The sequence below is a fragment of the Herpailurus yagouaroundi genome, unplaced genomic scaffold, assembly GCF_014898765.1.
Source record: "Herpailurus yagouaroundi ecotype Mexico unplaced genomic scaffold, PumYag 186, whole genome shotgun sequence".
Taxonomy (NCBI): Eukaryota; Metazoa; Chordata; class Mammalia; order Carnivora; family Felidae; genus Herpailurus; species Herpailurus yagouaroundi.
In genome coordinates this window covers 25,543,543-25,571,528 of record NW_024412417.1, presented here as the reverse complement: position 1 = coordinate 25,571,528, position 27,986 = coordinate 25,543,543, and the positions used below count along the sequence as shown (strand labels likewise).

Sequence of the window (27,986 nt, the reverse complement as noted above, 5' to 3'; positions counted from 1 at the left end):
AGTTTTCAAACATTTTTTTTTCCCTAGAGGAAGATTTTTGTATGTACCTTTAAAAAGCCTCAAGTAAGAATAAGTAAAATGTTCTATATTAGGTTGCATCTCTGCAACTTTCAAATAACCTCGCATTTCCTTTTCCCTTGCATTTTTACAGATATGGTCCGGAAAAAGAACCCCCCTCTGAGAAACGTTGTTAGCGAAGGCGAGGGCCAGACCCTGGAGCCTATAGGTACAGAAAGCAAGGTGTCTGGAAAGAACAAAGAATTTTCTGCAGATCAGATGTCAGAAAATACAGATCAGAGTGATGCTGCAGAACTGAATAATAAGGAGGAACATCGCTTGCATGGCCAAGATTCATCCTCTAGCAGCAAGAAGGGCCCCAAAAGCTCCAGCCTGAGTGAGAAGGCTGGCTTCAATTATGAAAGCCCCAGTAAAGGAGGAAACCTTCCCTCGCATCCACATGATGAGGTGACAGATAGAAATATGTTGGCTTTCTCATCTCCAGCTGTGGGGGGAGTCTGTGAGCCCTTGAAGTCTCCTCAAAGAGCAGAGGCAGATGACCCTCAAGATACAGCCTGCACCCCAGCAGGGGACTCATTGGAGACAAAGGAAGATCATAAGATGTCACCAAAGGCCACGGAGGAAACAGGGCAGGCGCAGAGTAGTCAAGCCAATTGTCAAGGCTCAAGCCCAGTTTCAGTGGCCTCCAAAAACCCACAAGTGCCTTCAGATGGGGGTGTAAGACTGAATAAATCCAAAACCGACTTACTGGTAAATGACAACCCAGACCCGGCACCTCTGTCTCCAGAGCTTCAGGACTTTAAATGCAATATCTGTGGATATGGTTACTATGGCAATGACCCCACAGATCTGATTAAGCACTTCCGAAAGTATCACTTAGGACTGCATAACCGCACCAGGCAGGATGCTGAGCTGGACAGCAAAATCTTGGCCCTTCATAACATGGTGCAGTTCAGCCATTCCAAAGACTTCCAGAAGGTCAACCGTTCCGTGCTTTCTGGTGTGCTGCAGGACATCAATTCTTCAAGGCCTGTTTTACTAAATGGGACCTATGATGTACAGGTTTGTGCTTTGTGTTGTTCTCTCTTTGTACAGAAAAGGTTACTGGTAATGAAGTGTGAACTCTTGCACGCATGGTAAAATCAGGCTCCCAGAACCAAAGGGGTAGCCTGCTAGATTCAGCGGGAGGATGGACACACTCCATAGCCATTGTATCCAAATGTGTATTCAGAGGGGTCTTTAATTTCTTATCATGGAAAATAGTCCCAATATCTCTATTAGGTTGGGAAAAGCCTTTTCACGGGATTAGGTAGGCTTCATATTTCTAGAAATATTTCGTGGTAATTTGGTGTTTTCACAGTCTTCCCAAAAATGGCACTCACCTTTATAGTTCCACGTGATAGTAGTATATGCTTTGTTCTAATCTTAGATTAGAAATCTTTTGCTGTAGTCTTTGCTTCAGTGAGGATCTTTCCTGTGTCTTGCATTAGGATTTAATTTTATACTCGGCCTGGCGTCAAATTGGACTCGGTTTGGGTCGTATGGACAGTTACAGAGATATACTCCAGAAAAAGCAACCTAATTGCAAATGAAAATTTGGAAATAAAAGTTTACATTGATTATAAAGAAGTCAACGTGATTGTAAGTAGTAGGGACACCAGAATGACCTTGGTGCAGGCCAATAAAGCATTCCTTTCTGCATTTAAGGAAAATAGTAATTTATGAAAGCATTTAGCAGTAATTTAGATTTCTGCCTTTATTAAAACTGGCATACCTTTTTGATCTACTCTTCTGTCTTTAGTTTATGGCATATGTGAAATGGAAAAAAAAATCTACCATTTCAAATAGAATGAAAGGCAGAACTGACGCTAAAGAAATGTATTCGTTTCATTTTAAGCAATTTTAGCCTAGTCAGTACTCATGGTCAGCTTGAGAAAGTGTATTCGTTTCTGTTACCATCTGTAGTTTTTTATTGTATTATGCGGCCAGAGGATTTCAAAACATATTAGGTTTAATATTAACCTTCTTTAGGAATGATCAGAAGAAGTACCAGAGAACTAATGAAATTACATCATACTTATCTGACCTCCTAATTCCCTTAAAATATCAGTCATTTTGATCAACCCAATAGCTCTAGCACATTGGCTGTAGGCCTCTTTATTGACCTAGTGCCAATTAAGAAAGGCAGGCAAAGGAATTCTAAATAACAGGTAGTGAACTTATTTCAGTACTTGTAAAAAAGAATCAGAGGAGAAATTTCCCAAGCCTTTAAAAATGTCAGAACAGCAATCTTATCACTTTCAAAGGGAGATAGGAAGAACTCTTAAAAAGCCAGTTTCATCTTTGTAGAGCTCTCTTAAAAATTCCATCCTACTTTGTGAATTTCCACAAATAGAATTATTTCTGTGGAGCAGCAAATTAAGCCAACATAGTTATTATGCATGAAAGCCGCATGCTTTGAACTGCTGTCTTATTAAAGATCATTTCACTGTCTTATGTCAGATACACTCTGCTGTCAAACCATGATTGGAAAGCAAATACGTGTTTTAGATAAAAGGGTTAGAAGTGAATAATGTCAGTATGTGAACTGGTGTTTTATAATTAGCAAGTAATATGATGTTAATACCTGGATTTCCGGCAGGAGTTTCAGTTTGTTCACTCTGGGGACAAGTTCTGAAGGCAGCTGATCTGGGCTGTCAGGAAGGCTCTAAAATGAAGATTACTAAAGGCCGATGGTTTAGAAGAATTCAGATTTTTAAACACACTTCCATTTCCCCCAAACAGTTATTTGTTAGGTTCTTAGTTATTTATAGTAAAGTTTATGTTTGGGTAGAATGAGCTGGACACTTTTCCTGGGCAGTGATGTTAGAAATAAAACAGATGTGTGAGCTCTCCGAGTTTGAGCTAATAGAAGGAGAAATAAAACAGCTGATCCTAAACTATGCTGTCTACTAAGTGCTGCAGAAGCACCCAGTAAAGAAGACAGAAAGGGGTAGGGAATAGCATCCAGGGAGATAATCTTGTTAAGATCAATTTTTTTTTTCCAGAGAAATAATATGGCTAAAAATAGAAAAAAGCAATCTGTGGGAAAAGCAGATGATTATTTCAAAGAAACGATTGGATTTAGAAGCAAGTCTAAAGAGAGTTAACTTTTTTCAGCGTAGGAATAGAACACTAAATACACTTTTAGGCCAAATGCTGATCTTGAGGACTCTGCACATGCCAGATGTTGATGCAGAAATGTGTCCGAAGATGAGTAACTTATTAGTACTTTTATGCTGAAATAAATATTGAGCGGCTTCCCTGTGTGCATAAACCGAATAAAAGCACATCTGAAATTCCCCTTTTTACCCGCAAGGGTTTGTGTGCTGAAATGCCGTTTGAGGGCCTTCTTTCCTTGGCTCTGGAACTGTGTGGGGACTAAAAGCTGTGCAGGATAAAATGCTGACTGTAGAATTTCTTTAACACGGTTCTGTCAGACATTTGTAGTAAGTTAATGGCTGTGTGTGTATTCTGATAAAAAGATGTTGGTAAATATGAGTGTTACAGACGAGTAATCATTCTATTTCAGGAATTATTTATATAAATCTGTAATGTAAGCTAATAATAAATGTAACGAATGACCAATTCATTAATCTTTTTCAATTAAACTGGCCTTTTTTTTTTTTTAAACATTCAGGACAGTTGGTGGTTAATGATAGATTTATGACATTTTAGGCAAAAAAAAAAAAAAAAAAAAAAAAAAAAAGCCAGAAGTACAGGACATAAGAACTCTGTGGCTTTGATCTGTATTATAGTTTGACACGGATGATTTTAAATAATTTGAACTGACTCAATTGCAAACATAAGATATACCATTGGGAAAAAGAAATAATTTAAACAAATGTTAAGATTTCCAGTTCCAAGTTCAGATTATTTGACATGTATTTGTGGGAATAATTGAAGTTTAGACATACTCGTACTGACAAGTATTCACTTCTGTGTAAATTTTATTACAAATAGGGAAGTCAAAGAACTCTATATTCCTTTAAAAATAGCACCAAATAACAATGTTTCTTTATACTGCAGAGTTAGATAGAGCCCCAGTTGGATAATGGAGCCCCAGTTGGATAACAGAGCCCCAGTTGGGTAATGGAGGCCACTTTAAATGGCCATATCATGAAACTAGGACAGTCTTCCCTGAGTGTTGAATTCAGATCCTCCCCGTCATATGTCGTACCTTGAGGTAGCATGCCCAGCCCTGAGATCAGAAGGCATGCCAGTTCTTTACCAAGAAAAACAAGGAAAGATATAATGGCTAGCTTAGAGCTATTTGACTCGATTGGGATGTTAGTTTCTTAATTTTTAAATGTAACCTGGGTTTTATCAATTGTTATGCCTAAATTTTTTTAAAATAATGGATGTAACATGATTGGTAAGCCCTTCCTGTAATTTTTACTACCTGTATTCAGCCTTTGAGGCTCACATATAGACCATAATAGGACAAGAGATTGAGTTCTTCAAAAAGTAATTACAGCTTCTTTCTTTGTAATCTGCTTTATTATGCTTATATTTAAACCATCGCTGAATGGAGGCCGAAGTTGTTAAACATCGACTTTGCTGTTTCATTAGGGCTTAATGTGCTGTGCATTAGGGCATTTGCGTCATCTTTATGGGGGAGCTCTTAGTCCTTAGATCAGGTTATAAACGTCGGAGTCCTGTCAAGATGTGCTTCCCACGGGAAAGTGTTGAAGCTATCCCAAGTTTATAAATGCTCACAAGGTACATGTTGCCTTTCCTTATTAGTGTACCTTTTCTGTTATTCTGCATTATTCAAGACTCCCAGAAGGGAGCTACAGGATTCTAGCTATTAAATTTATTTTGGCCTTTAATGAAATTTTAAGGTTAATAGAAAAATCTCACTATTAACTTACCAGTTACTGTCTTGTGTCTGAGCTAGGAGCACTACATTTCTGTTCTGTAAATATTTTTATCAGAGTTGCACAATATGTCATGTTAGAAGCAGGAAGAACAGATTTTAGAGATAGGAAGTCATCCTTTGTATTTGTGTTTTCAACATATTTAACTCTATGAGCTTTATAGACCCTTAACATATGGCAGTACATTGATTTGAACAGGGGGTTAACAGCTTGGTCTGGGGGAAAAAAAATCTGAGAACATTAATCTCATTTTGGTTTATTTTGACTTTTCTTGAATTTTGCTTCCAAATATTTATTTTTTGCCGTGGAGTTTCCTTTGATCTAGAGTAGGAGGGAAGTGGTAGATCTTAGCAGGTTCTGTTTCTTTGTTTTTCTGAGTTGAGGACAATTGCACTTTAGAACAACTGGTGAATGAGACTTTAATCACTTCAGACTGTCTATAGAGTACAGAATGTTTGTCATATGAACCCATACTTGTTTTCAGGTCTGTGCCTCTTTAACAAGTAATAAAGTGTGCAAAATAAAACATATGCTCACCCTAGGGCCATGAAGCAAAGTAAAGTTCTGGCATTTGCCAGGTTATTTTCCTCATCAAGATGGCCGAGCTGGATAGTGTAGCTTCCCAGGGAGGGGGGTAGAGTAGTTTGACTGTCTTCACTAGTCCTTTCACCTGCATGTTGGTTAAATCTCCATGTGGCTTTGTTGCAAGAGAGTCAGTATGAGGAATGTCAATCTCTCCTTGATTTTCAGTTTTCTTGCTATCATTTAAAGAACGTGTATCGCTTTCTTGAATATCAGTATTTCTCTCTAGGCAGAATGTTGAGAAGAAGAAATCCATGGTTATTAGTGCATCGAATCAAATTTAGCATTATTCAACTCTTAATAAAAAATGTTTTAAAAAATTAAGAAAAAAAATGATCCTCAAATCTGCTAACCATATCAAGTCAGCAGGTCAGTCAGTGCATTTTGTTTCTTGGGTCATTGGAATTACGGCATACATGGAGCTGTTTGGAAACACGGATTCATAAGTAGTGCCCAACCCCAAGAAAGTTTGGAGGGACGGGTTGCATGAAGTCTGTTTCCGAGAATCTAAATTAGACCATAGACCTCTTGAATTCTTCATCATATGCTTTTAGTTTGAAGTAAGTGTTAGGAATTTTCAGAATATCAGAGAAGATCGTGGCTTTAGTTAAATTGGAAGTCAGATGTAAAATTTATTTTTCTGTATTTTAATTTGATTCATACTTTTCTCATCAATAACATATAATCAAAATTGTACGCATCTTTCGGGTTGTCTTCCAATTTTGGATTCACTTCTGACAATAGCTAACAATTGATTAAGGGTTTCTTTCATGCATATGTAGATCTAAGCTCTTTATGTGGATTAATTAACTTATCTTCATAAAAACCCTTGATGTAGACATCACTATTATGTCCATTTTTTTTTTAAGTGAGAAAGTAGGCATAGAGGAATTCAAGTAACCTGTCCAAGATCACACAGATGTGTAAGTAGGGTAAATGGGATGTCAGCCAGGGTACACAGGCTGCCGAAACCTTCTTCACAACCACTATAACATGAACTTCTCAAATACAAGACTGAGTTGACTTCAACAACAAAAGCAAGGAAGAGAATCCAACTGCATGTAAGGGAGGAGATACAAGACTGGTACACCAGGGCTCTTTGATGCATCCTCTGGGAATCACATTGAATTTGGGGACTTCAGTGATTTTTTTTTTGAGATTGTCTTTTATCCAGTCCATGCAGTGTAATGCTGCCTTATTGGAACTTAGTAGACTCATAATTGAAATCATTGAAAAGAAAATAGCGTTGCTGATTTGCCTTTTTTTTTTAAATTACTGTGATTCATTTCTACTGGTATTTTTGCTACAGAAGCTAGTTCCGATAGAGCGAGGAAGGGCCAGATTTTGATTTAATCAATCAAGGGTGCAATGCTTTATCCCCAAATGAAGCAACATTTTATCCATGTATTAGATTTGTTTTATATTCCCCTCATTTGGAGGACTTTGGTTTAGAGATTTGTGATTTAATATACGGCCAGAGAGTTGTATTCTTCTCTTCTGGTTACTAGGCACAATCCAGGAGTTGGTTTATCTATGAAGGTTAAATATTACGGAGATGCATCCAGCTCCCATTTATGTTCTCTATTGCTGTGTAATTAAAGTTTTATTCTTTGCTCGCGAGTAAGTACAGGAACGGGTGTGAGGCACAGAAGACACCAGAGTGTCTTCAGAGTGTCTCATGTGCATGTACTGCACACCCCAAACGAGCTGAGCCCTGTGGTCTCCCTACATTCTGAAAGTGAGGGGTGGGGCCACAGGGAGGGACTTGAGAAATACTTCTCCTCTTGCAGCCCCCCTTTAATACTTAGATGACTCACTGATGTCAGCCTGTCAGCCTGAAGAACACCTGAATTCTTTCATGAGTCCACTAACATATTTGGGGATCTTATAATAAACAGTGGTTTGTTCTAAGACCTGTTTTTCCAGCTGATGGGAGGCTGCACTGGCATCTCAAAGTCAACCTGCCTAAAGTTAAAGTTGTTAGCTCCTTCCCTAATGGTCCCCCCGCCCCCCGCCCTTTCTAATGTACTCCCATTTCCAAATTGATGGGGCTGGAAATACCACAGTTACCCTGGATTTCTTTCTGATGTGTATCTCCCCCCAAACAATGGAGTAGTTTGCTCTGGTCTTCCCCGCCTGATGCTTCTACGGCCCCCACCCTTCATGTTTACTTAGTAGATTCTTAGTGGTTTCCTAGTTACTTCTTGTCTCTTTCTGATAGCTTCTGTTCTCTTCTTTTCCTTTCTCTTCAGCTCTTGCCTCAACCCCATACCTTCCTCCATCCCTCCTCTACTTTTCCTTTCTCTCTTTTCTCCCTCCTTCTGCCTTCTCTCCTCCTTCCCTTCCTCCCTCCTTTAATTAATTTTTAAAAATTCTGTTTAGAGATCCATCATCCTACATTTTGTAGGAAGTATAGGTCTACTTTCTAGAAAAGGTGTATCATTTTAATTATACTTACATAATTAAATATAACTCTCCAGTCTCTCCACCATTCTCCAAATCTTCTCTCATCCCCCAGTCTCCCTTCACATTTCCCTAGAACAGCTTGTACCTTTTCACTGCCATTCACACTGGACTCACTTTGTTTCCTGCACCTGAAGAGCCTTTCCACAATCACTGCCTTTGAGGCTCATCTCAAGTGGCAACTCTGTGTCCCCCGCTCAGTTTCTCCTTCCAGAAGCTGACCTGGCCCTGCTGCTTGGGTCCTCTTCCTCTGTGTTGTCACGGAACTGGGTTCCTCTCCCAGCAGAAGCACATGCACTCTTCCGTCCTTGTTTTTTATTTCCTTGTGAACTCTCTGCAGCAGCCCACAGACATGTGGGGTTTTGGACCCTGTCACTTCTGTGTGTGCGTCTGTGTTCGGCACACAGGAGGCATGCAACAAAACACTCTTCCCTAGAGGAAGGATGTTCCACGGTGCCGCCACTCTGTTTTCCCATTTAAGATGCTCTTTAGCACAAATACCCGATTCTTATTTATCTCCATTAAGAGCCGGTGGCACAGGTAGGTCAGATGCAGGAGAGGGGTTAGTTCTGTGGATAATGCCCCCAGCCTTATAATTCACCTGCATTACATTTTCTGTTTTGTTTGGCATTTTTCCTTGTAAGACAATGTTTTCCTAAATTGTTGAGACTGACTTTAAGATTGGTTGGTATTCTGTCAGCCCAAATACCAAATAATCATAGAGACTTAGTTCAGTTTATTATGCTGAGTGATGTAGGAAAACCAGTAGGGGTGGACTCTTGATGGCTGTAATCCAAAAGCTGATAATAAAAATGTGCATAATTTAATTAAAATTTTTATTATTATTTTTTTATTTTTGAGGCAGAGTGAGAGCAGGGGACAGGCAGAGAGAGAGGGAGACACAGAATCCGAAGCAAGCCCCAGGCTCTGAGCTGTCAGCACAGAGCCCGACACAGGGCTCGAACTCACAAACCGTGAGATCATGACCTGAGCTGAAGTCGGATGCTTAACGGACTGAGCCACCCAGGCGTCCCAAAAATGTGCATAATTTAAAATATGCCGTGTTTTACACTTAAAATCAAGTTGAGTTTTGGTTATCCCCCCCACAAAAAATATGGTTGGCTCTTACAATTCAAAAAACTGTTTGGATTTGTTCCTTATTTTTAAGAAGGGTGTTTATTGGCGTTACGGCAGGGACAACCAGGAGCAGCAGGAATAGGATGTGATAGCGGGGGGCTAAGAGAGTCGCCATCTAATTCAATTTGTTGTTGGAATGTTTAAGCATGTAGTCTCTCCCAGAGACTGCAGCACCCCCCCATGCTGCACGGTGCTTTCTGAAGCACTCTCCAAGGCAGAAATGCTGCCTATGTAGATTAACACATTCATTCCGACTATAGCTATTTTCGGCCAAGATCGGCCCTGACAGATGTCTTCAAGCTCTTTGGAACTTCAGTATTTGAACAGTGATTTTTAACAACTTAGCTTTTTATTAAGTGAAGGTTTTACTTTTTTGACTAACAGCCCATAACCTCAAGTCCCCTTAAATTAGTACCCTCCTAATTGTCTCCGTTGCTATCAATTATAGTACTTGAAAGTGAACCACATCTGAGGAAGAGTTTGTGTTTAGTTCAAACACCTCTTTTTGTTCCGCTGACAATAAGTACATGTGCTGAAGTGTCATTTTGGGAGTTCTTGAGGCTTCAAAAAATCTTTTCCTTTGACATATTTTCTTAGATATCATTCTTACCAGTTTTTATTCCATATTATTAGAAGGAAATAAATTAATTAAGGTTAAAGTCTTTGAAAAAAAGCCAGCGTTTTATGTTTTTTAACTTCAACAGTGAAACAGTTTTGTGAAAAGACATATGTAAATAAATTATAAACAAAGGCCAATGAAACATACTACATGGAAGGAATAGTTTTTAAAACTAACTTAAAAATGGAATAAAAAGCCATCCTAGTCCTTATTCAGTGAAAAGTAACTTCAAATCTGTTCTTTTTCATGCCTTCACAGATAAGTTGGTTGTTTCTAAACTGTAACTCATAAGCAAATGACTCCCTAGTCATTCATTTTTGGGTGAAAGATACATTTTGTTCAGTTTTTTGAAGAATCCCAAATATGTCAGGTTGAGTCAACGGTGGGGGGGAAGTGTGTGAATTACAATCATTTTTTTTTCCCTCCCCCCCCCCCCCCCCCCCCCCCCCCCCCGGGGGGGCGCATTTCCATCTATGCTCACATCTCCCATAATGACTCCATTCAACCCAGATATATTGAGCCCTTGCTTGCGTCCAAAGATGAATAAAATATTATTCCTTCAGTCCAAGAAGGAATATAAACAGAAACATGTGCTTAGTAACAACAGAATCCTACTTTTTCATTTACAGCTAAGAATACTGCGATTGACAAGTTTATGAATTTGTCATGGAATGACTTCACCATTTTCCCACTATGTAGTCTTTTCATCCACTTAGCACGAGCAATTACATTAGGTAGTTCATTTTATTAAATAATAATCCCATTCATGTGACTAGTACTGTAGACTGTGCTAACATGGTATTCACTAGCTACATGTGCCTATTTAAATTTCGGTTAATTTAAATTAGTGAAAAGTTAATAAAAATTACTTAAATCTGTTCTTTGGTTGCACTAGCCCTGTTTCAAGTGTTTAGTAGCCACACGTGGTCCGTGGCCATGGTAGAGACAGGGTAGATTGCAGAACATTTCCAGCATCTCAGAAAGTTCTTTTGGACAGTACTGATCTTCAGTTTGCAAATCAGTTTCAGGTACATTCTCTCAGTTGATCCTCACAATAATCCTGCAAGATAGCAAGGTGTGTACATTGACATCCAGAAAGGTGAGGAAACTGAGGTGCCAGGAGGTTCAATAATGTATCTTTGCAGAGACTTATGTTATAGAACTTCCCTTGGGAGCAAGCAAATCCAAGTAATATGAATACAAATGAATAAAGACTTTCATCTACAAATCTTGATCTTCAAATGCAGTAGTTTAAAGGCAGAGAGGTGGCCTAGCTTGCTCACTGTTGTACTCTATCGTCAGTTACGGAGATCGGCACAAACTAAGTACTCAATAGCTACTAATTACATGAATGAATAGGTGTAATTTTTGGTCTAAACGGATTTACAGTTTAATAGAAATTTTAAAATACGGATATACGTGTCAAAGGAGCTGCTGGGTTAACGGGTTATAATTATAACTTACACTCTTTATTCTGCTTGTGATCTCTCTTTTAGTAGAGTCCTAGCTAGGGAATGGTAACCTTTTTTCTAGTCCTTGCTGGGTTCAGCCATTTGAAAAGTTTGAAATAATTCTCTGACTGTGTGGTGCTCTTTCCTGGCAATAAGATTCAATACACTGTTGCTGCAAATACTTGCCTTGTATAACTGTTATTGCTGTGTATTTTTGTTTAATCTAGGAAACAGTTATTTTAAGTTAACATTTGGAGGTCATGAAAATACAGTGAATATGGTCAGTAGTCTTAGGTATGGTCTCCTAAAATCATAAATTATGTTTTATTTTAAAATGGCATTTAAATGATATGAATCAGTTTATTTGACCATGACTTAAATGTACGTCTCTTACAAAGAAAGTATAAAAATGTCCACAAGTGTAGCCTTCAGGTCTTTTTGAAAGAGAAGAGGAATAGAACACTAAGTAACAATGTTTCCCAAAGTTAGCTTTTATATTATATAAAATATATAATTCTAATGTCATATTAGCTTTAAGTAATATAAAAACTAATATGATTTAGTGGCTATTTACCAAGAAGGCAAATAGATAACCTACGTCAGTGTCATTATTATTGTTCTTGTCATTAAATGAGATCCTTGTGTTTTTGTTTGCCTGCTTAGGTGGTTTGTAGAAGAGTATCTTACATAATGATCCTTAAAAAATGTTTTAATGTTTATTTATTTTTGAGAGAGAGAGAGAGAGAGCAGAGGAGGGGCAGAGAGAGAAGGAGACACAGAATCCAAAACAGGCTCCAGGCTCCGTGCTGTCAGTATAGAGCCTGACTCAGGGCTTGAACCCTCGAAGTGTGAGATGGTGACCTCAGCCGACTGAGCCACCTGGGTGCCCCAAAAGAGTATCTTACATAATAATCTTAAATAATGGAGCTAGCTGGTTTTCCCTGGGTAAAAAAAAACACAACTTGTAGACACACAAATACCACCAACTTAAAAGATTTAATGTGGTTTGCATAGCAAGTTAATTAGTCCTAAGCCAGAATGCTTTACTTGCAGATTTGGTTTTGTTTGTTTACTGAATGGCCTTTCTTTCATGGTCTATGCACCTGATAGTAGTCATTTTTAGCCTGGATTTTCTGACTTTTAAAGTTGTCAAATACTGGAAGGGACGTTGTGATGCTTAATAATAATTTTGATGCACTTCAGATTCCCATGTTTCGGGATTTCTTAGGACTTTATAGAAGTTCAGCCCTTCCAGTGTAGACATGGCATATGAGACTTGAAGATTGCAAAATCAAAGAAATAGTGATAATGTGTCATGATTTCTCAGGAACCCCTTTCTACAAGCAGAAATTACAGATACTTTATATCAGGAAGATCAACAACTTTGAAACTAAAAGCTGGTAACTAAACCAAGAAAATTTTTGCATACTGGCTTTTTCACTCGCATTAGAGGAGAATGGCATACTTCTCAATTTACCCCCTTTGATTCAAGTTGAATTTCCTGCACAAAGTACCAGAGTTGATGGAATCACATTTAAATGCTTTGTTTCTGAAATTAAGGTTTCTCCTCACCTCCAGTGAACTGGGTTATAGATGGAGGGATTTTGTAATATCGTTACATCTCAGGGCATATTTTAGTTGTTCTGGTCCCTGAAGTCTAAGTTAGAAAGGCGAACAGACTGTATCCTCCTGTGGTCTGGCTTTGACATCTCTCGCACTGCTGATTGCCAGGCTGCTGGCTGGGAGGGTGCCCCGTTCTTCCCTCTGGTCAGATGATGCTCTGCTATTGTTGACAGACTGAAGTCTGTGTGCTTGCCATGGGGTATGTGGACATCACCAAAAGTGATACATTGTCATCCTTGGGTTACAGGCTGTGAGAGATGTTTGTAAATTATTATCTTACTGTATAGTAAGGGTTGAGCTGTTTCTGTGTTCATGCACACTTCCTAGAACTCTAATACTGGAAATAAAGTGGAGGTTGCCCCAGATAAGCCAGCTCTTGGCCGGACAAGGTAATTTGATCAAGCTCACAACCTGTCTTTAAGTCGAAGCATGGACTACGGTCTGAGTCCTGTACAGTAGTGGTATAAGCGTGTCTCTCAATGTGCTAAGGGAATGTTATTTGCATATTAAGTAGAACCTCTTAAATGATTTTGAGATGCTTGAGACCTTTCTCCTAGAGTGATTTGGATATGAGCAGTGATCGCACATGTCATTTTTGAGCAGCTGGTGAAGAAGGCAGAACATGATTATGTCACGTGCTTAATCTGTTACATCTGGTAGCTAGAAAAAATCAGAAATTCTCCGATAGTCAGAAGAGGAGATCTCTTCCTTTTTGGAGGATTTCTACAAAAACTCTGTTTTAAACCAGGAGTTTTGTCTGCTCAGTGGTGGCGCTTGGTTAAGCTGCCTGTTGCAGTGCCCACTGAGGAAGGACTTTATATATAGTGGCCTTTGAATGCCTTCATTGCCCTAATGCTGTAAGTTTTATAACTTGAGATAGGAAGAAGAGCTGTGATCATTTCTATGGTGGGATTATTTTTTTTTTGGCCTTTGAACATCCCCATGACCCACTGAGACAGAGCCTTGATCCAGTGGGACTGAGCTTTGATCAAATGAGGCCCTGGAAGATTTTCTACTTTTCCTTTATCCTAGATCGGGAAACATTTTAAACTCTTTACATTAGACCTTCTTCACTAAGACTTCAAGTCCACTGCCTTAACTTCATTTTTAATCTAATAGTGCCTGCTTGGGCTTTTAATTACCAGCCATTTTGTGTGGTCATGTTAGCACCTTCATTTTACCCGAAAGGGAGGCTTCGTCTTTGCCCAAAGCCTCATCGCTATAGGAACTGAACAAGGATTTCCTTGGAGAACATCTGCATTGAGCAATCTCTAAGCAACTGCCTCCGGTTTTGACAGCAGCCCTTAACTTCAGGAAAAGAAATCCCCTGTGATTTGGATGCTTCTGCAAGCATGTGGTTACAGGGAGGCAGTAGTAAAACGTACTTACGTGAAAATTGTTCTCTTGGCTTTTTTTTTTTTAAATATTAAATCCATTGAATTAGTTATAGTACTCGTATTACTTATCTTTGACTGTTGCTTTGGCCAAAAATGTTTAGCGTAATGAGCCTCTCAAAAGAGTAGCTATTGAGAAATGAAGAGTGCATTTCTTTGGCGCTGATTATTCAAGTGATTTCATAATAAGCAGAAGTACTATTGTATTTTTTGATGTGGAATACTTGTCAGTGCCCCCTCCTCCCTCCTACAGAGAGCACTGAAGTAATGACACCTTTAAAGTAACATCCATCTCTTCCATACCAGGTCACTTCAGGTGGAACGTTCATTGGCATTGGACGGAAAACACCGGATTGCCAAGGAAACACCAAGTACTTCCGCTGTAAATTCTGCAATTTCACTTACATGGGCAACTCCTCAACTGAACTAGAACAACATTTTCTTCAGACTCACCCGAACAAAATAAAAGCTTCTCTCCCCTCCTCTGAGGGTGCAAAACCTTCAGAGAAAAACTCTAACAAATCCATCCCTGCACTTCGATCTGGCGATTCTGGAGACTTGGGAAAGTGGCAGGACAAGATCACAGTCAAGGCAGGAGATGACACTCCTGTTGGCTACTCGGTGCCCATCAAGCCCCTCGATTCCTCGAGACAAAATGGTACAGAGGCCACCAGTTACTACTGGTGTAAATTCTGTAGTTTCAGCTGTGAGTCCTCTAGCTCACTTAAACTGTTAGAACATTACGGCAAACAGCACGGAGGAGCGCAGTCAGGCTGCCTTAATCCAGAATTGAATGATAAGCTTTCCAGGGGCTCTGTCATTAATCAGAATGATCTAGCCAAAAGTGCAGAAGGGGAGCCAATGACCAAGGCAGACAAGGGCTCTAGTGGGGCTAAAAAGAAGGATTTCTCCAACAAGGGAGCAGAGGATAACATGGTGACCAGCTACAATTGTCAGTTCTGCGACTTTAGATACTCCAAAAGCCATGGCCCCGATGTAATTATAGTGGGGCCGCTTCTCCGTCACTATCAGCAGCTCCATAACATTCATAAGTGTACCATTAAACACTGTCCATTCTGTCCCAGAGGCCTTTGCAGCCCAGAAAAGCACCTTGGAGAAATTACTTATCCATTTGCATGTAGAAAAAGTAATTGTTCCCACTGTGCACTCTTGCTTTTGCACTTGTCTCCTGGGGCGGCTGGAAGCTCAAGAGTCAAACACCAGTGCCACCAGTGCTCGTTCTCCACCCCTGATGTAGATGTGCTCCTCTTCCATTACGAGAGTGTGCATGAGTCCCAAGCATCAGATGTCAAACAGGAAGCCAATCATCTGCAAGGATTGGATGGGCAGCCAGCTGTCAAGGAAAGCAAAGAACACTCATGTACCAAATGTGATTTCATTACCCAGGTGGAAGAAGAGATTTCCCGACACTACAGGTAAGCCATAGCGGGGTGGGGGCGGGGGAGGATATTAACAGAATGATAGGAAGAATCCAGAGGGCTGATCCAAGAATCATTGGGAATGATTGCAGTGACTTGGGGAAGTTACAGGACGAGTGAACATAAAAGATCGTTCATAAAACTGCAGATTATGTATTTATAGATGTGGTAACCACAGATTCTAATTTGGTTACTTGTTTCAGACCATTTACTCTTCTGCTTCATACCTGTTTTGTACCGTTTACTGAGTGTGTTTTAAAAATTGCAGTGATGACGGTAATGCTGATGAGTTTACTCATTTACCACAATCCCTTGTGGTAAATTTGTCCTTGCTAAGTGACTCCACATCCCATAATTTTTGATGGAGGAGCTCCCAAATGAAAGGTGCCATAGTAACATGTTCTCTTCTCTACTCCAACTGGAAAACGATCCGCCTGAGAACACGTTGCTCATTTTTCTTTTCAAATGAGATTGGACATCCTTCTGGCTTTAAAACATTGAGCAACACCTTTGTTTCGCAAAGAAACCGTAATCTGAAGGCGAGCATATTGTCATAGGTGTGACTTTGGATTTCTGTACACTCACTCCTCAGAGCAGGTGAAACCACTTCGGCTATTCCAGATTCGTAAACAGAGATACAGGATATATGTTCATTTTTTTTTTCACTTCGACCCTATTCTCTGTATAAATGTTAGTCTTCCCAGTTCACCTTTCGTGTTTTCTAAAGGCGGGTTTAGGATACATATCTTTATTTCATTTCTGTATTCATTCCTTAACTGATTAATTCCAAAAATGTGCATTGTGCCAGGCATTGATGATAAAGGAGAGAACAAGATGAACGTAGTCAATGCCCACAGGGAACTTACAGTTTAGTAGGGAAGACGTTCACAGATCATTGTGAGTACGAGTGTCATGACAGATGAAGTAGAGGCCACTGTGTTTGATGAGAATGACCTCATAGCCCAATATGGTAGATGAGGAAATGCCTCTTTGAAGAAGGAACATTTACACTGAGAGTTGGTTATATGACTAGGAATTAGTTTAGCACAATCCCGGTAATACAGCATGTTCTGATGTTAGTTGGCACTCAGTGGGTGTTTTCTTGCAATAGCACTTAGAGACGCATCAAAGTAAAGAGCTTTATTTACTCCTTTTAAGTGTTTTTCCGTATGTAGACTCAGTATACTAGTTCAAAAATCTAGTCATTTTATTTTTCCCATCCCAAGATTCTAAACAGTTCCTCTCATTCTTTTTGAAAGCGTGCGTTAGTTTAAGTGCGTGTGTGTTTTGTCAGTCACCAGTAATGAAGCAGTTCATGTCCAACAATAGGCTAATAATGTTAGATGTTAATTTGAAGGGCATCCTAATGTTCACAGTGAATCTAAATGTTCAGAAAACACTTCCTTGAGATTTACACTGTTTAATTTATAAGGTCAGCCCTAGGAAAGACACAGTCCTGCAATCAAATATGTGTTCACACTTGTAGTGAGTGTTTCTGGCTCCTCTGATGTTAGCTGCATGCTAATTTATTTCTGGGCTAGCAGACATTAGCTTCCTTCTGAGCTTTACTAGTGTGCATATACATTTGTTAGGTGCTGTAAAAATTAGGTAATCTTGTCTGGGTTTAAAAGAGGAGACTTTCTTGAATCATGAGGAAATTAGCCACACACACACCACACACACACACCACACACACACACACACACACACACACTATACACACACATGTACATACATACACATGTGGATACCAGATCATTTGCATTAGTGGCTCTTTTTGAGGAAGCTGAGGCCATTGCTTGAAAACCTGTCTGGAAAAACAGACTTTCTGTATGCTTTGGTTAAACAAAAAAAAATTCTCCCAAGAAATGAAAGTATGAATAAAAATATGACTGAATAATTTCAGAGCTTAGTTAGTAGTCAGTAAGGACAATAAGCTCTAGAAGGAAGAGACTAGTCTCTTATTGTTCACTGCTCTGTCTACACAATTTAGGGTTAATAAGTGCTCAGTGAGTAGATCTTTAAGTAAATGAAGTGCCTGTGAGTTTTTGACTTCACAGTCGTTAAGGATAAGCCAAGATCTCCATGGTGAGTTACAGTTTAATCTGAGACTATTATAAAGTCTCAAACCCTTCTGAAGATTTAGGGCTCCACACCAAATAACAATTGTTTGTGCATTTTGGATGTCAGTCAGCCTTTCAGCACTTTATTAGATGAGAAAACTGAGCAGTACTTGTTCCTAGGGCATTAAAATACTCCTGCACTTGTTCTTAAAACCTGATGTAATTTGTGTGGTCCTGGATCCTTTAGGTTGCTGAGTAGTTTATCTCTGATCTGTTTATGAGATCTTATAGAAATATTTGAAATGTGGAGACTTATACTTTCAGAAACTCTACTGAAAGTTGAACAACAGTGGAGGCTTGAGGGTTACGAAAGGGAATAGTTCTGTGGGTGCTGAAAATCTGTTCTATCAACGCATTTTCCCCACATGCTGTATTTTGAAGATAGTATAAAAGAACAAGTTTACCATATCACAGTAATATTTTTTCTGGTTAAATTTATGTTGATTCATATTATTCATGTTGGGAAACTTTCTCCATAATTCTGGTATAACTAGGGAATATTCTTGGCTTTTGAGTGCTTTATAAATAAGACTTACAGTGTAGTGAGAAGGTAGTACAATCTATGATCTATAAAATATGTGAAATCAGGTAGCTATAAGAAAAACTACAGCTGAGAAGCAGGAGAGTTGATTTAGAGCTATGAGTGAAATCCTTAGTGTGGATTCTATTTGGTGGGCATTTTCATGAAGAACCAGGTTTAACCTCAGTTGAATTGAAAACATTATTCAGTCAGCAACTGGAACTTGATCAGTTCTTTTTTCCTAACATTTCATATTTATTTATGGTGCCCCTAGCTCACATTTGACTGACTTACTGTATTCCACCCATGAATTTGTTTCTCACACTCCCATTTCTTTTATTATTTATCACTTGATTAAACAGTATACCCCTTCTCTAATTGACCACCATTCTCATCAAAATTGTCAGTGTTATAACTTACCGTTCCGGAGTCAGTAGGAGCACTGTCCCCTTAGAAAACAATGATACTAGATGAAACATACTTTTCAATGCCTTGCTAGACTCCTGTGAATTAAGGGAAACTTCTGAAACTTTTCTCGTCTTTCCTTCACCAAGATTGGACAAAACCCAGACTGGGGAGAAGTGAACAGCAAGCATGGAGTGTGAGGTTGCACTGAGGCAAATAGCAGTCGGTCAGGAGACTATGCCTGGAGTCACTGAGAGAGAGAGGCTGCTGAATCTGAGTTTTACTTTAAGCTGGCACCTTGAAGGTAGCTAAAGTGATTCCACATTTAGAGCCTTCGCTGACTTATGTCAGAAGTAGGCACACATTTGTCTAGATGAAATACTCCATTTTCACCTCCATGATATCTGTGGCATAAGATAAACCTTATCTTATATGAGCTCATTATTGCAAAAACTCACCATATGCAGAGGGATATAAACCATTCTATGGGAAATAAGTAGGAAATGTCATAATGGCTTTTTAGATACCTGGGGAAATTGTAAGTTATGAAAATACAGTAAATTTTTCAGTTATGAAAAAGTTATAAAAATATAATGTTTTTCAGTTATAGAAAAGTAGTGTTTAAATAATGAAAATCAGATTTACAAATCAAACTACATGAGACTATAAATGACTAGAAATACTCAAAAAAGAATCAAACAGCATTTTTTGATTGAAAATATAGTTATTGAAACTTAAAATGTAGACAGGTTCAGTAACAGATTTGCAAGTGATAGAAGGCAAATGAGTTCATTGCAAGTTAAATCTGAAGACATTAGCCAGAATATTTAAAAGAGTGGATAGGGATGGAAAGTATCAAAAGTAGATAGTGGGTTTTAAAAACACAATAAGCTGTTTTAACCTGCATCTAATTAGAGTTCCAGGAGGAAAGAATATATAGAATGGAAGGTAGGCAAGTAGTATTTGAGGAGATAATGGCAGATTTTTTCGAATTGAAAGATGAAAGACATAAGCACACAGATAAAAAGAAAAACATAGCGTCTACTAAAACAGGGACATAAGCAAATAAATTCAGTCATAGACACATTGTGGTAATAATTAAAATGCTACAGAGGTCTTCTTAGAGCCTCCAGAGGGAAACTACATATCAACTCCTTAGAAAAGACAATTAGGTTACTCTAGCAGACTTCATCAACAACAATGGAAACCAGAAGAGGGAGAAAGTCTATTCAAAGTTTTGAAGGAAAAAAACACACAAAAAAATGGTCGACTTAGTATTGTCTACCTGTGAAAACAACCTTCGAAGAAAAAGCAAAATATTTCCACATAGGCAAAGACTAGGGGACTGTGGATAAATCAGTCATAGCCTGCCTTATTTATGCAATTAAAAAGAAATAGACTAAGGTGTTGGGCAACACAGTATGAACATTTGTAGGGGGTATGATCAGAAGTAAGGTGCTTTACGGCCCTTGAATTGTCTGGAGTTAGTTGAGTTAGGACTTGGCTGTGCATACTTGGAAACTTTTAAAGTTAACTAATGAAGGAATAGGAAACGGGTACATAACTTCTGAAGCTATAGAGAATGGCACAACAAAATAAGATTCCATCTATTTTCTAAAAAATGGCAAGACAGGATACAAGGTAAAAATGCATAAATAGATGAATATTTAAGTGGATAAACAGAATTCCAAAAGTAAGATGGTAAAAAAGACCAGCTATCAAAACCTTAATGAACCTGTGTAGATTAAACTTTCCACTTAAAAGGTATTGTCAGACTTATTAAAAAAGAAAATTCAAGGGGCACATGGGTGGCTGCCTCAGTTGGTTAAGCATCCGACTCCTGATTTTGGTTCAGGTCAGGATCTCACACTTGTGGGATTGAGCCCCGCATTGGGCTCTGCACTGAGTGTGCAGCCTGCTTGGGATTCTCTCTTTCCCTTCTCCCTCTGCCCTTCCCCCATTTGCGTGCTCTCTCTCTCTCTCTCTCTCTCTCTCTCAAAATAAATAAACTTAAAAAAAAGAAAATTCAACTATATATAAGCTGTTTATAAGATATACACTCAAAATATAAGGCTATGGAGAGTTTGTAACAAAAAAAATAAATGGAGTTATAAGCAATATAAACCGAAGGAATATGGAGATAGCTTTATTAATCTCAGACAATTTAGATAAATTGTCTGACAATTTTAAGACAATTTTAAGATAAAAAGCATAGGAAGGATAAGTCAATACATAGTGATAAGATGTTGATGTCTTGAGGGAGATAGAACAATTCTAAATATATAAACTATAAATAAATCTATATGTAAAACAAAAATTGATCAACAACTACAAGGAAAATATGACAAACCACAATCACAGTGATAGATTTTAAGAAACCTTTTTTATTAGAGGTTGAATGAAAAAAATCTTCAAAATATAAAAGATTAGAGCAGCAAATTAACAAACTTGTTTTAATTAAAATATATCAATTGTGCATCCAACTATTTAGAGGATTCACATGCCTTTCCAGCAGATTTAACATACTTAGAAAAATGGACAAACATTAAGCCAAAAAGAAATCAGATTTCAGAAAAACATATCACACAGAACATATCCTTTGACTCAGTATAATTAAGTTGGGTCTCAGTAACAAAAAGGTAAGAATAAATGAAGTTACACAAGGCAAATAGTAACAAGAGAGACAATTAGGTCACTTTATCTCAGAAAACATGGGTGTTAAAAAAAATTATAAAGGGTGGGGTGGCTGGGTGACGCAGTTGGTTGGTTAAGCATCAGACTCTTGATCTCAGCTTAGGTCACAGTACCTGAGTTTGAGCCCCACATGAGATTGAACTGGGTGCTGATGGCACGGAACCTGCTTGGGATTCTGTCTGTCCTTCCTTCTTCTCTCTGCCCTTCCCCTGCTTGTGTGCACTCTGGCTCTCTCTCAAGATAAATAAACTTTAAAAAATTGCAAAGGGTAAAATGGTCGGTACATATGACTGCATAAAGTGAATTTGACAAATTCTGGCAATGTCAGATGCTCATGTTCCCAATGGAAGCATTATTTTACTCCTCAGATAATTTCTTTCATCAGTACAGTAGGAAACCTGTGCAGAAATGTTCACAGTAGTATTTTTTGAAAGAGCAGAACAACCAAAACAAAAATCAGAAACGAGAACAGGAAAAAAATACCAACTGATAATAATACCTTTTAAATATTATTAAAGAATTTGTAGATTTTTATACAGTGGAATGTTACACAGTAGTGAATTTGAATAAATGGCAGTTGAACAGGACATATGAATCTTATAAGCATAATTTTGCCTGAATCAAACAAATTGAAGACTATTTGTAGCTGGATACTATTTTATGTAAGTTTGAAAACTAGCAAAACAAAACCATATACATATATTCATTATATATATGTTTGTGTGTATATTTACATATATACCATGTATATTCATATACGTTCATGTACATATATGGAACTATACCACAATTATAATTTCTTCTATATCATCTCTATGTGTATACATGCACACACACACACACACACACACACACACACACACACACAGAGATCTCTCTGTATTTCTCTGTATATGTATATATGCCCACACACACAGAGGGCATATTGAATATATTTACCTATATAAAATCATATCCTATGATTCTATGATTGTGTTCTAACTTGTATTTTTATAACATTTTTATAACAAAAATAAATGTTTTTATAGCATTCATTATTAAATATGAATGTGTATATGTATTTATGTAAGCACATATATAGGTAGAATGTGTGTATGACTAACATTACATAAAATTTTTCAATAAAGTGAAATACCAATTTTCATCAATACACAAGTCCAATAAATATTTGAGTGAATGCCCAGTTCCCCTTATGATTAAATAACTACTTAAAAAGCATTAATAATATCATTGTCTACCTGCTTGTTATCTACAATGTGTGAAAATTGATATCCTTTTTGGTAGTGCATGTGATGATAAGCATCTGTCCAATTGGAGATTTATGAATGCATTTAAAAAATTTCAAACAGTGTTTGAATCTTTTAGACATAAAATATATAACCTGGGCTGAAGGAAATAACACTGGATACCATAATTGCTTAAATTAATGTAGCTACTGCTCAATTTCTACCTTAAAAGAGCTCAGAGAAGAGCATAGTGAAGGATAAATTTTATGATAAGCACTTAATTATCAACACATCTGAAAAAGCCAAGTATACAGTGCATTAGGACAGAGTTTCTCAAAGGGTGAGGGCCATGATGGTTACATTTAGATTTGTGTATATTTATGTGACATGTTCTTTTAAATAGTACCTAATAAATCAGTTCCCTGTAATACCTTGAAATGGACCTAATAGTTCAAGCTGAAAATTCCCATTGTGAGACAAAACATTACCCAGGATATTATATCCTTCAAGAAAATAACCCACAAATGGCACAACCTTTGTTTGTATACATTATTAGAATTTTATATTTCGTGATTCTGAAGACTTTTTGCACAAGAATGATGATCAATTCTTGGAATAAAATAAATTTTAGCTATAATTTCTAGTTCATGTTAGTTTATGGAAATCATTTCCCATTTCTTATTCATGTTCTATTTTATGGAGAGGTTTGTCTTCCTATTTTGAATATTTGGGTAGGGGATATCTTCTTTTTGGAAGTGAGTTAAGTGAATCATAACTTGAAGTTTCTCAGATATGACATGAGTTAAATGAAGTCACCGAGACCCCCTTAAAAAAAAAAAACAGTTACTACAAATGAGTAAATACTAATCAGATTATTTCAGCTTTAAAAATATGAGTGGGTTGAGTGGAATCTTACACAAAGTTCAGTTTATCTTATGTTTTGTAGACTGTTCCTTTGCACTTCACTAAAGCTGAATATTATTATACTTCCAGCTTCTAAAATTTGATTGATCTGGTTATTCACCTGTAATTCCTTTTTTTTTTTTTCCTGGTCTTTGTCTCTCAGATGCTCTCTTCACCTGCTTTCCGCTCCCTCATTCTCCAGTGTCATTAATCTCCAGTATCCTATGTTAGAGGCCTTTGTACCAGCAAAAGTTGTATTACAAAAATGGCTAACTTTATTAGATATCAGATCTATTGATCTATATTTAAATTAAATCACCTTCACTTACTTCTTCTGTGGTAACTTGTCTTTAGGTGTTAGATTCTGTAATTACCAAAAAATACCTTTTGAAGTCTAATTGATGAGTATTTATGATTTATTCATTTGCTTCAATGCTCTGTTTAGTCACTGAAGAAAAACTGTGGCTAAGAAATACAGTTATTTGGTAGAGGAGAGCTTTTCAAATACTGGCAGAAATCTCTGGAAGTTTACATTTAGAGGAGAAAAGGCATTGCTCCTAGCTGACTTCACAGATACCGTAGGCTGGTTTATTATGAAAATAGAAATACAGAAGTATTATCAGAATAGCATAATAAAAGAGTAGCATCTTGAGACACCTGGGTGACTGTCAATTGAGTGTCCGAATCTTGATTTCAGCTCACTCAGGTTGTGATCCCAGGGTCGTGGGATTGAGCCCCGATCAGGCTCCACTCCCAGTGTGGATCCTGCGTAAGATTCTCTCTCTCCCCTTCTGCCCCTCCTCCCACTTGCACACTCACTCTTGCTCTATCTAAAGAAAAAAAAAAAGAGTTACATCTTTTAGCTGATCTTTTTCTAAAATCTAGAAAATTTCAGCCCTTTATGAATTTTGAAAATAATATATTTAACTTCTGATGAATGAAACACTACTACTAAGGCCACTGAAATATGAATGGATCTGAAATGAATGCATTTTTATAGCATAAGAAAATTCTGTTAAGTAGGATAAGGAATAAAACATCTTTTCTCACAGAAATGTTGTTGTTTGAATTATGTCCAATTTGGTCTTTGGTTAGGCAGCTAGTAGTTTTCTCTGGAGGCAGGGATGCTTTCGCTTTTTTAATACATTTCTTTGATTCATGTCCTCACTGTCTAAAATATTTCATGAGACATACTGAGATTTTGTGTAAGTATATCCCAAATATTGCATGGGGCATACTTACACCAAGGTATTTCATTGTTTGCACTGACATTCAAGTTGCCATGGTGTGTTTTATCTAGCAGCCCTGTGCTAGGGAGATCTACAAAATGACATCTTTTTTTCCTTAGGTAGCATGAGGAGAGTGTTTGCTATCCATTTGGCAGGAGAATATAGAATTCAAATTAATGCAGGGCATATATTTGTATTGTCTTTTCAGTTCGTGTGGCTTAATGTAGCCAGAAGTTCTAGGAGTTCTTAAATAATGAAGAATTTATTCCAAAACGCCATTCAGAATATACCATCTATGAAATACCTATGCACTTTCAATATTTCTCTGCTGCTTTATGATTCTACCTAGTGAATCCAGCATCCTCAACATCCACAGAGTGGTAGTGGTTCATTCCTTTTGTTAAAGTATGGATTTACTCTTGGATGTTCTGGGTGGGGGTGGATACAGAGATGTGTGAACTTTGATCTTGACCTGAAGGCACTTACAATATAACTGTAAAGTAAGACATCCACAAGATTTTAATAAAAGGCAATGTGGAAAAAGTCTTCAGAAGAAAACAGAGATTAAGAGTAGATCAGACGATGCTGGATTTACTCGGGTTTAGTCATTATGGATGAGAACGTGGATCTTGGGAAATGCAAGGAAGATTCCTTGAACTTGTTTGAGGTTTTCATATTAATGTTGATAAGATTAAATCCATTTTGTAGGTTAGAGGCGAGTCCAAACTCATGTATTTTCATAGTGACTAAACTTTTATTCTTCAGTAATGTTTCTTCTAGTAGGAGTTAAATCATCTGTTTTTATTTTTATTTTTTTTTCAACGTTTATTTATTTTTGGGACAGAGAGAGACAGAGCATGAACGGGGGAGGGGCAGAGAGAGAGGGAGACACAGAATCGGAAACAGGCTCCAGGCTCTGAGCCATCAGCCCAGAGCCCGACGCGGGGCTCGAACTCACGGACCGCGAGACCGTGACCTGGCTGAAGTCGGACGCTTAACCGACTGCGCCACCCAGGCGCCCCATCTGTTTTTATTTTTAGTGGACATGGCATTATGGGCATTATGTTGAAGGTCTTTTCAGCTATTATTGAGAGAATGACACATGTCAGAGAATATGTGCACATCTTTCAGAAACTAATTCCTTAATAAGCTAGTAACATTGCATCAACTACCAAACAGCATGCATGAAAGAGTACCCACGGACAAGAGCTAAATACTGTGTCACGTCTCCATGTTATTCTATGTGAATTGTCTTGTCTGTGCTTCAGATCCTTTTTTTTTAATTTTTCAAAGTTCATTTATTTATTTTGAGAGAAAGAGAAGGTGTGCAAGCAGGGGAGGGGCAGAAAGAGAGGGAGAAAGAGAATGCCAAGCAGGGATCCCAAGCTGACAACACAGAGCCCAATGAGGGGCTCAATCTCATGAGTCGTGAGATCATGACCTGAACCGAAATCAAGATTCAGACATTTAACTGACTAGCCATGCAGGTTCCCCTGTGCTTCAGATTCTCATCCTATGAAGAAGGGATGAGAATATGTTGAGAGATAATGTATATAAATGACCTCACACTAAAAATAGTGAAAGATGATCCCCAAACAATGAAATAAAAAGAAAAAGAAAAATTACTGTTTGGGAATTATGCTTGACAATGTTATATTTGTAGTTTTAACTTCCAAAGCTGTTACTGTTGACTCTCAGAGGTGGGTAGTATATTGTATGTGCTTTACGATGGAAGATGATGTTGCTAATCATGTAGAATTCATTTGAAAATGTTCTGCCAAGTGTTGAGACTTTATTCCAAACTAATACCCATCTTGAAGTTATTTCTGATCATGACTTTGTGACTTTTGTGTTTTTTTAATGTTTTGTTTACTTTTGAGAGAGAGAGTGAGCAGGAGAAGGCAGAGAGAGAGGGAGACACAGAATCTGAAGAAGGCTCCAGGCTCTGAGCTGTCAGCACAGAGCCCAATGTGAGGCTCGAACCCACAAACCATGAGATCATGACCTGAGCCAAAGTAGGATGCTCAACCGACTGAGCCACCCAGGTGCCCCTGTTGCTGTTGAAGATGTGGTCTGGGGACTAACAGCATCAGAATCATTTGGGATTTTATAAGAAATACAGACAGAATATTGGGTACCACCCCAGACTTCAGAATCAGAATCTGGATTTCCACAAGTTCCCAGGTGATTCCTAGGCATGCTAGAGCTTAAGAAACACTCATCTAGAGGTTAGTGTAGGTTATTAAAAAGTTTATATTTCTCTAAGCTTTTGAAAGTAGAGCCATGTTGTCTTTTAAAACTATTTTCTATCTTGTATTTAAGACTGATAGTACAGGGAGAAAGAAGTCTCCTTCAGGTCTCTAGAGTACTGTGAAGCAAATCGCCTTTTCTGCTTCACCTAGTTGTGTTCAATGGCCTGAGAGATTGAGCCTGTTTAGCAGTTTACTGCTTAATTGTCAAACTTTGCTCTCTTTTCATTAATAGTTGTTACACCCAGAATCTTAAGGACATTACCTGTGTTTCATTAAAGTTAGGGGGTTGGGGATGCCTTGTCATTAATTTGTTGAGAACCACGATGTATCTGTTAACGTAGCTCTTAGATACCGGCCCCTGTATTGGTGTCCCCTGGGGACCTTGTTCAAAATTCAGATTCTCAGGTTATGTCCAGGAAATCCTGATTGAGTGGGGCAAGGGGAGGTGCCTTGCATACTATGCTGGTAAGAAACTCCTTAATGCAGTGCTCTGCACAGCCTGTTTTGTAAACCATTGGTGTAGTCTTCTGCTGTCAGATTACCAGGGTCCCTTCCTCTCATATTTCCATCTTCCATATTAGCAATAATTTCATTTATTTCTGTGTAAAGTTAAAAATTTAGGCAGCTAAGGGTAGAAAAATATAACATTGGTCTGGAAAGGAGAGGCCCTGTGTTCCTGACTTGATGTAAACAAAAATGTTCAGGTCACTGTTTCCCCTGTTCAGTTACCTGTAAAATGGGCTTTATACTTCAATGGAATGTGAGATCAGCTATGTGTGAGTGTTTTGAACTTTTCAGGAGATAAGGTGTGTGAGCTCATCTTGTTATCACAACTTTATTTTAATATCCTTCCTTTTCCAGTGCATTTTCACCATAAAACCTGGTTCTCACTGAGACCTTATCTCTGCAGTTTCTGGTTTTCTTTGTTTTTGTTTTGGTGTGTGTGTGTGTGTGTGTGTGTGTGTGTGTGTGTGTGTGTGTGTGTGTGT

General features: G+C 38.1%; 1 protein-coding gene across 3 annotated transcripts in view; it reads left to right on the top strand.

Moving 5' to 3' along the window:
• TRPS1 (transcriptional repressor GATA binding 1) overlaps nt 1–27,986 on the top strand; it is a 257,829-nt gene that overhangs the window by 48,190 nt on the left and 181,653 nt on the right. For all 3 annotated transcript variants that reach the window (XM_040494279.1, XM_040494278.1, XM_040494277.1), the window contains 2 exons: nt 152–1,080; nt 14,513–15,642. In XM_040494279.1, coding sequence (XP_040350213.1) covers nt 152–1,080; nt 14,513–15,642 — 2,059 coding nt within the window. The remainder of the gene's footprint in view (nt 1–151; nt 1,081–14,512; nt 15,643–27,986) is intronic.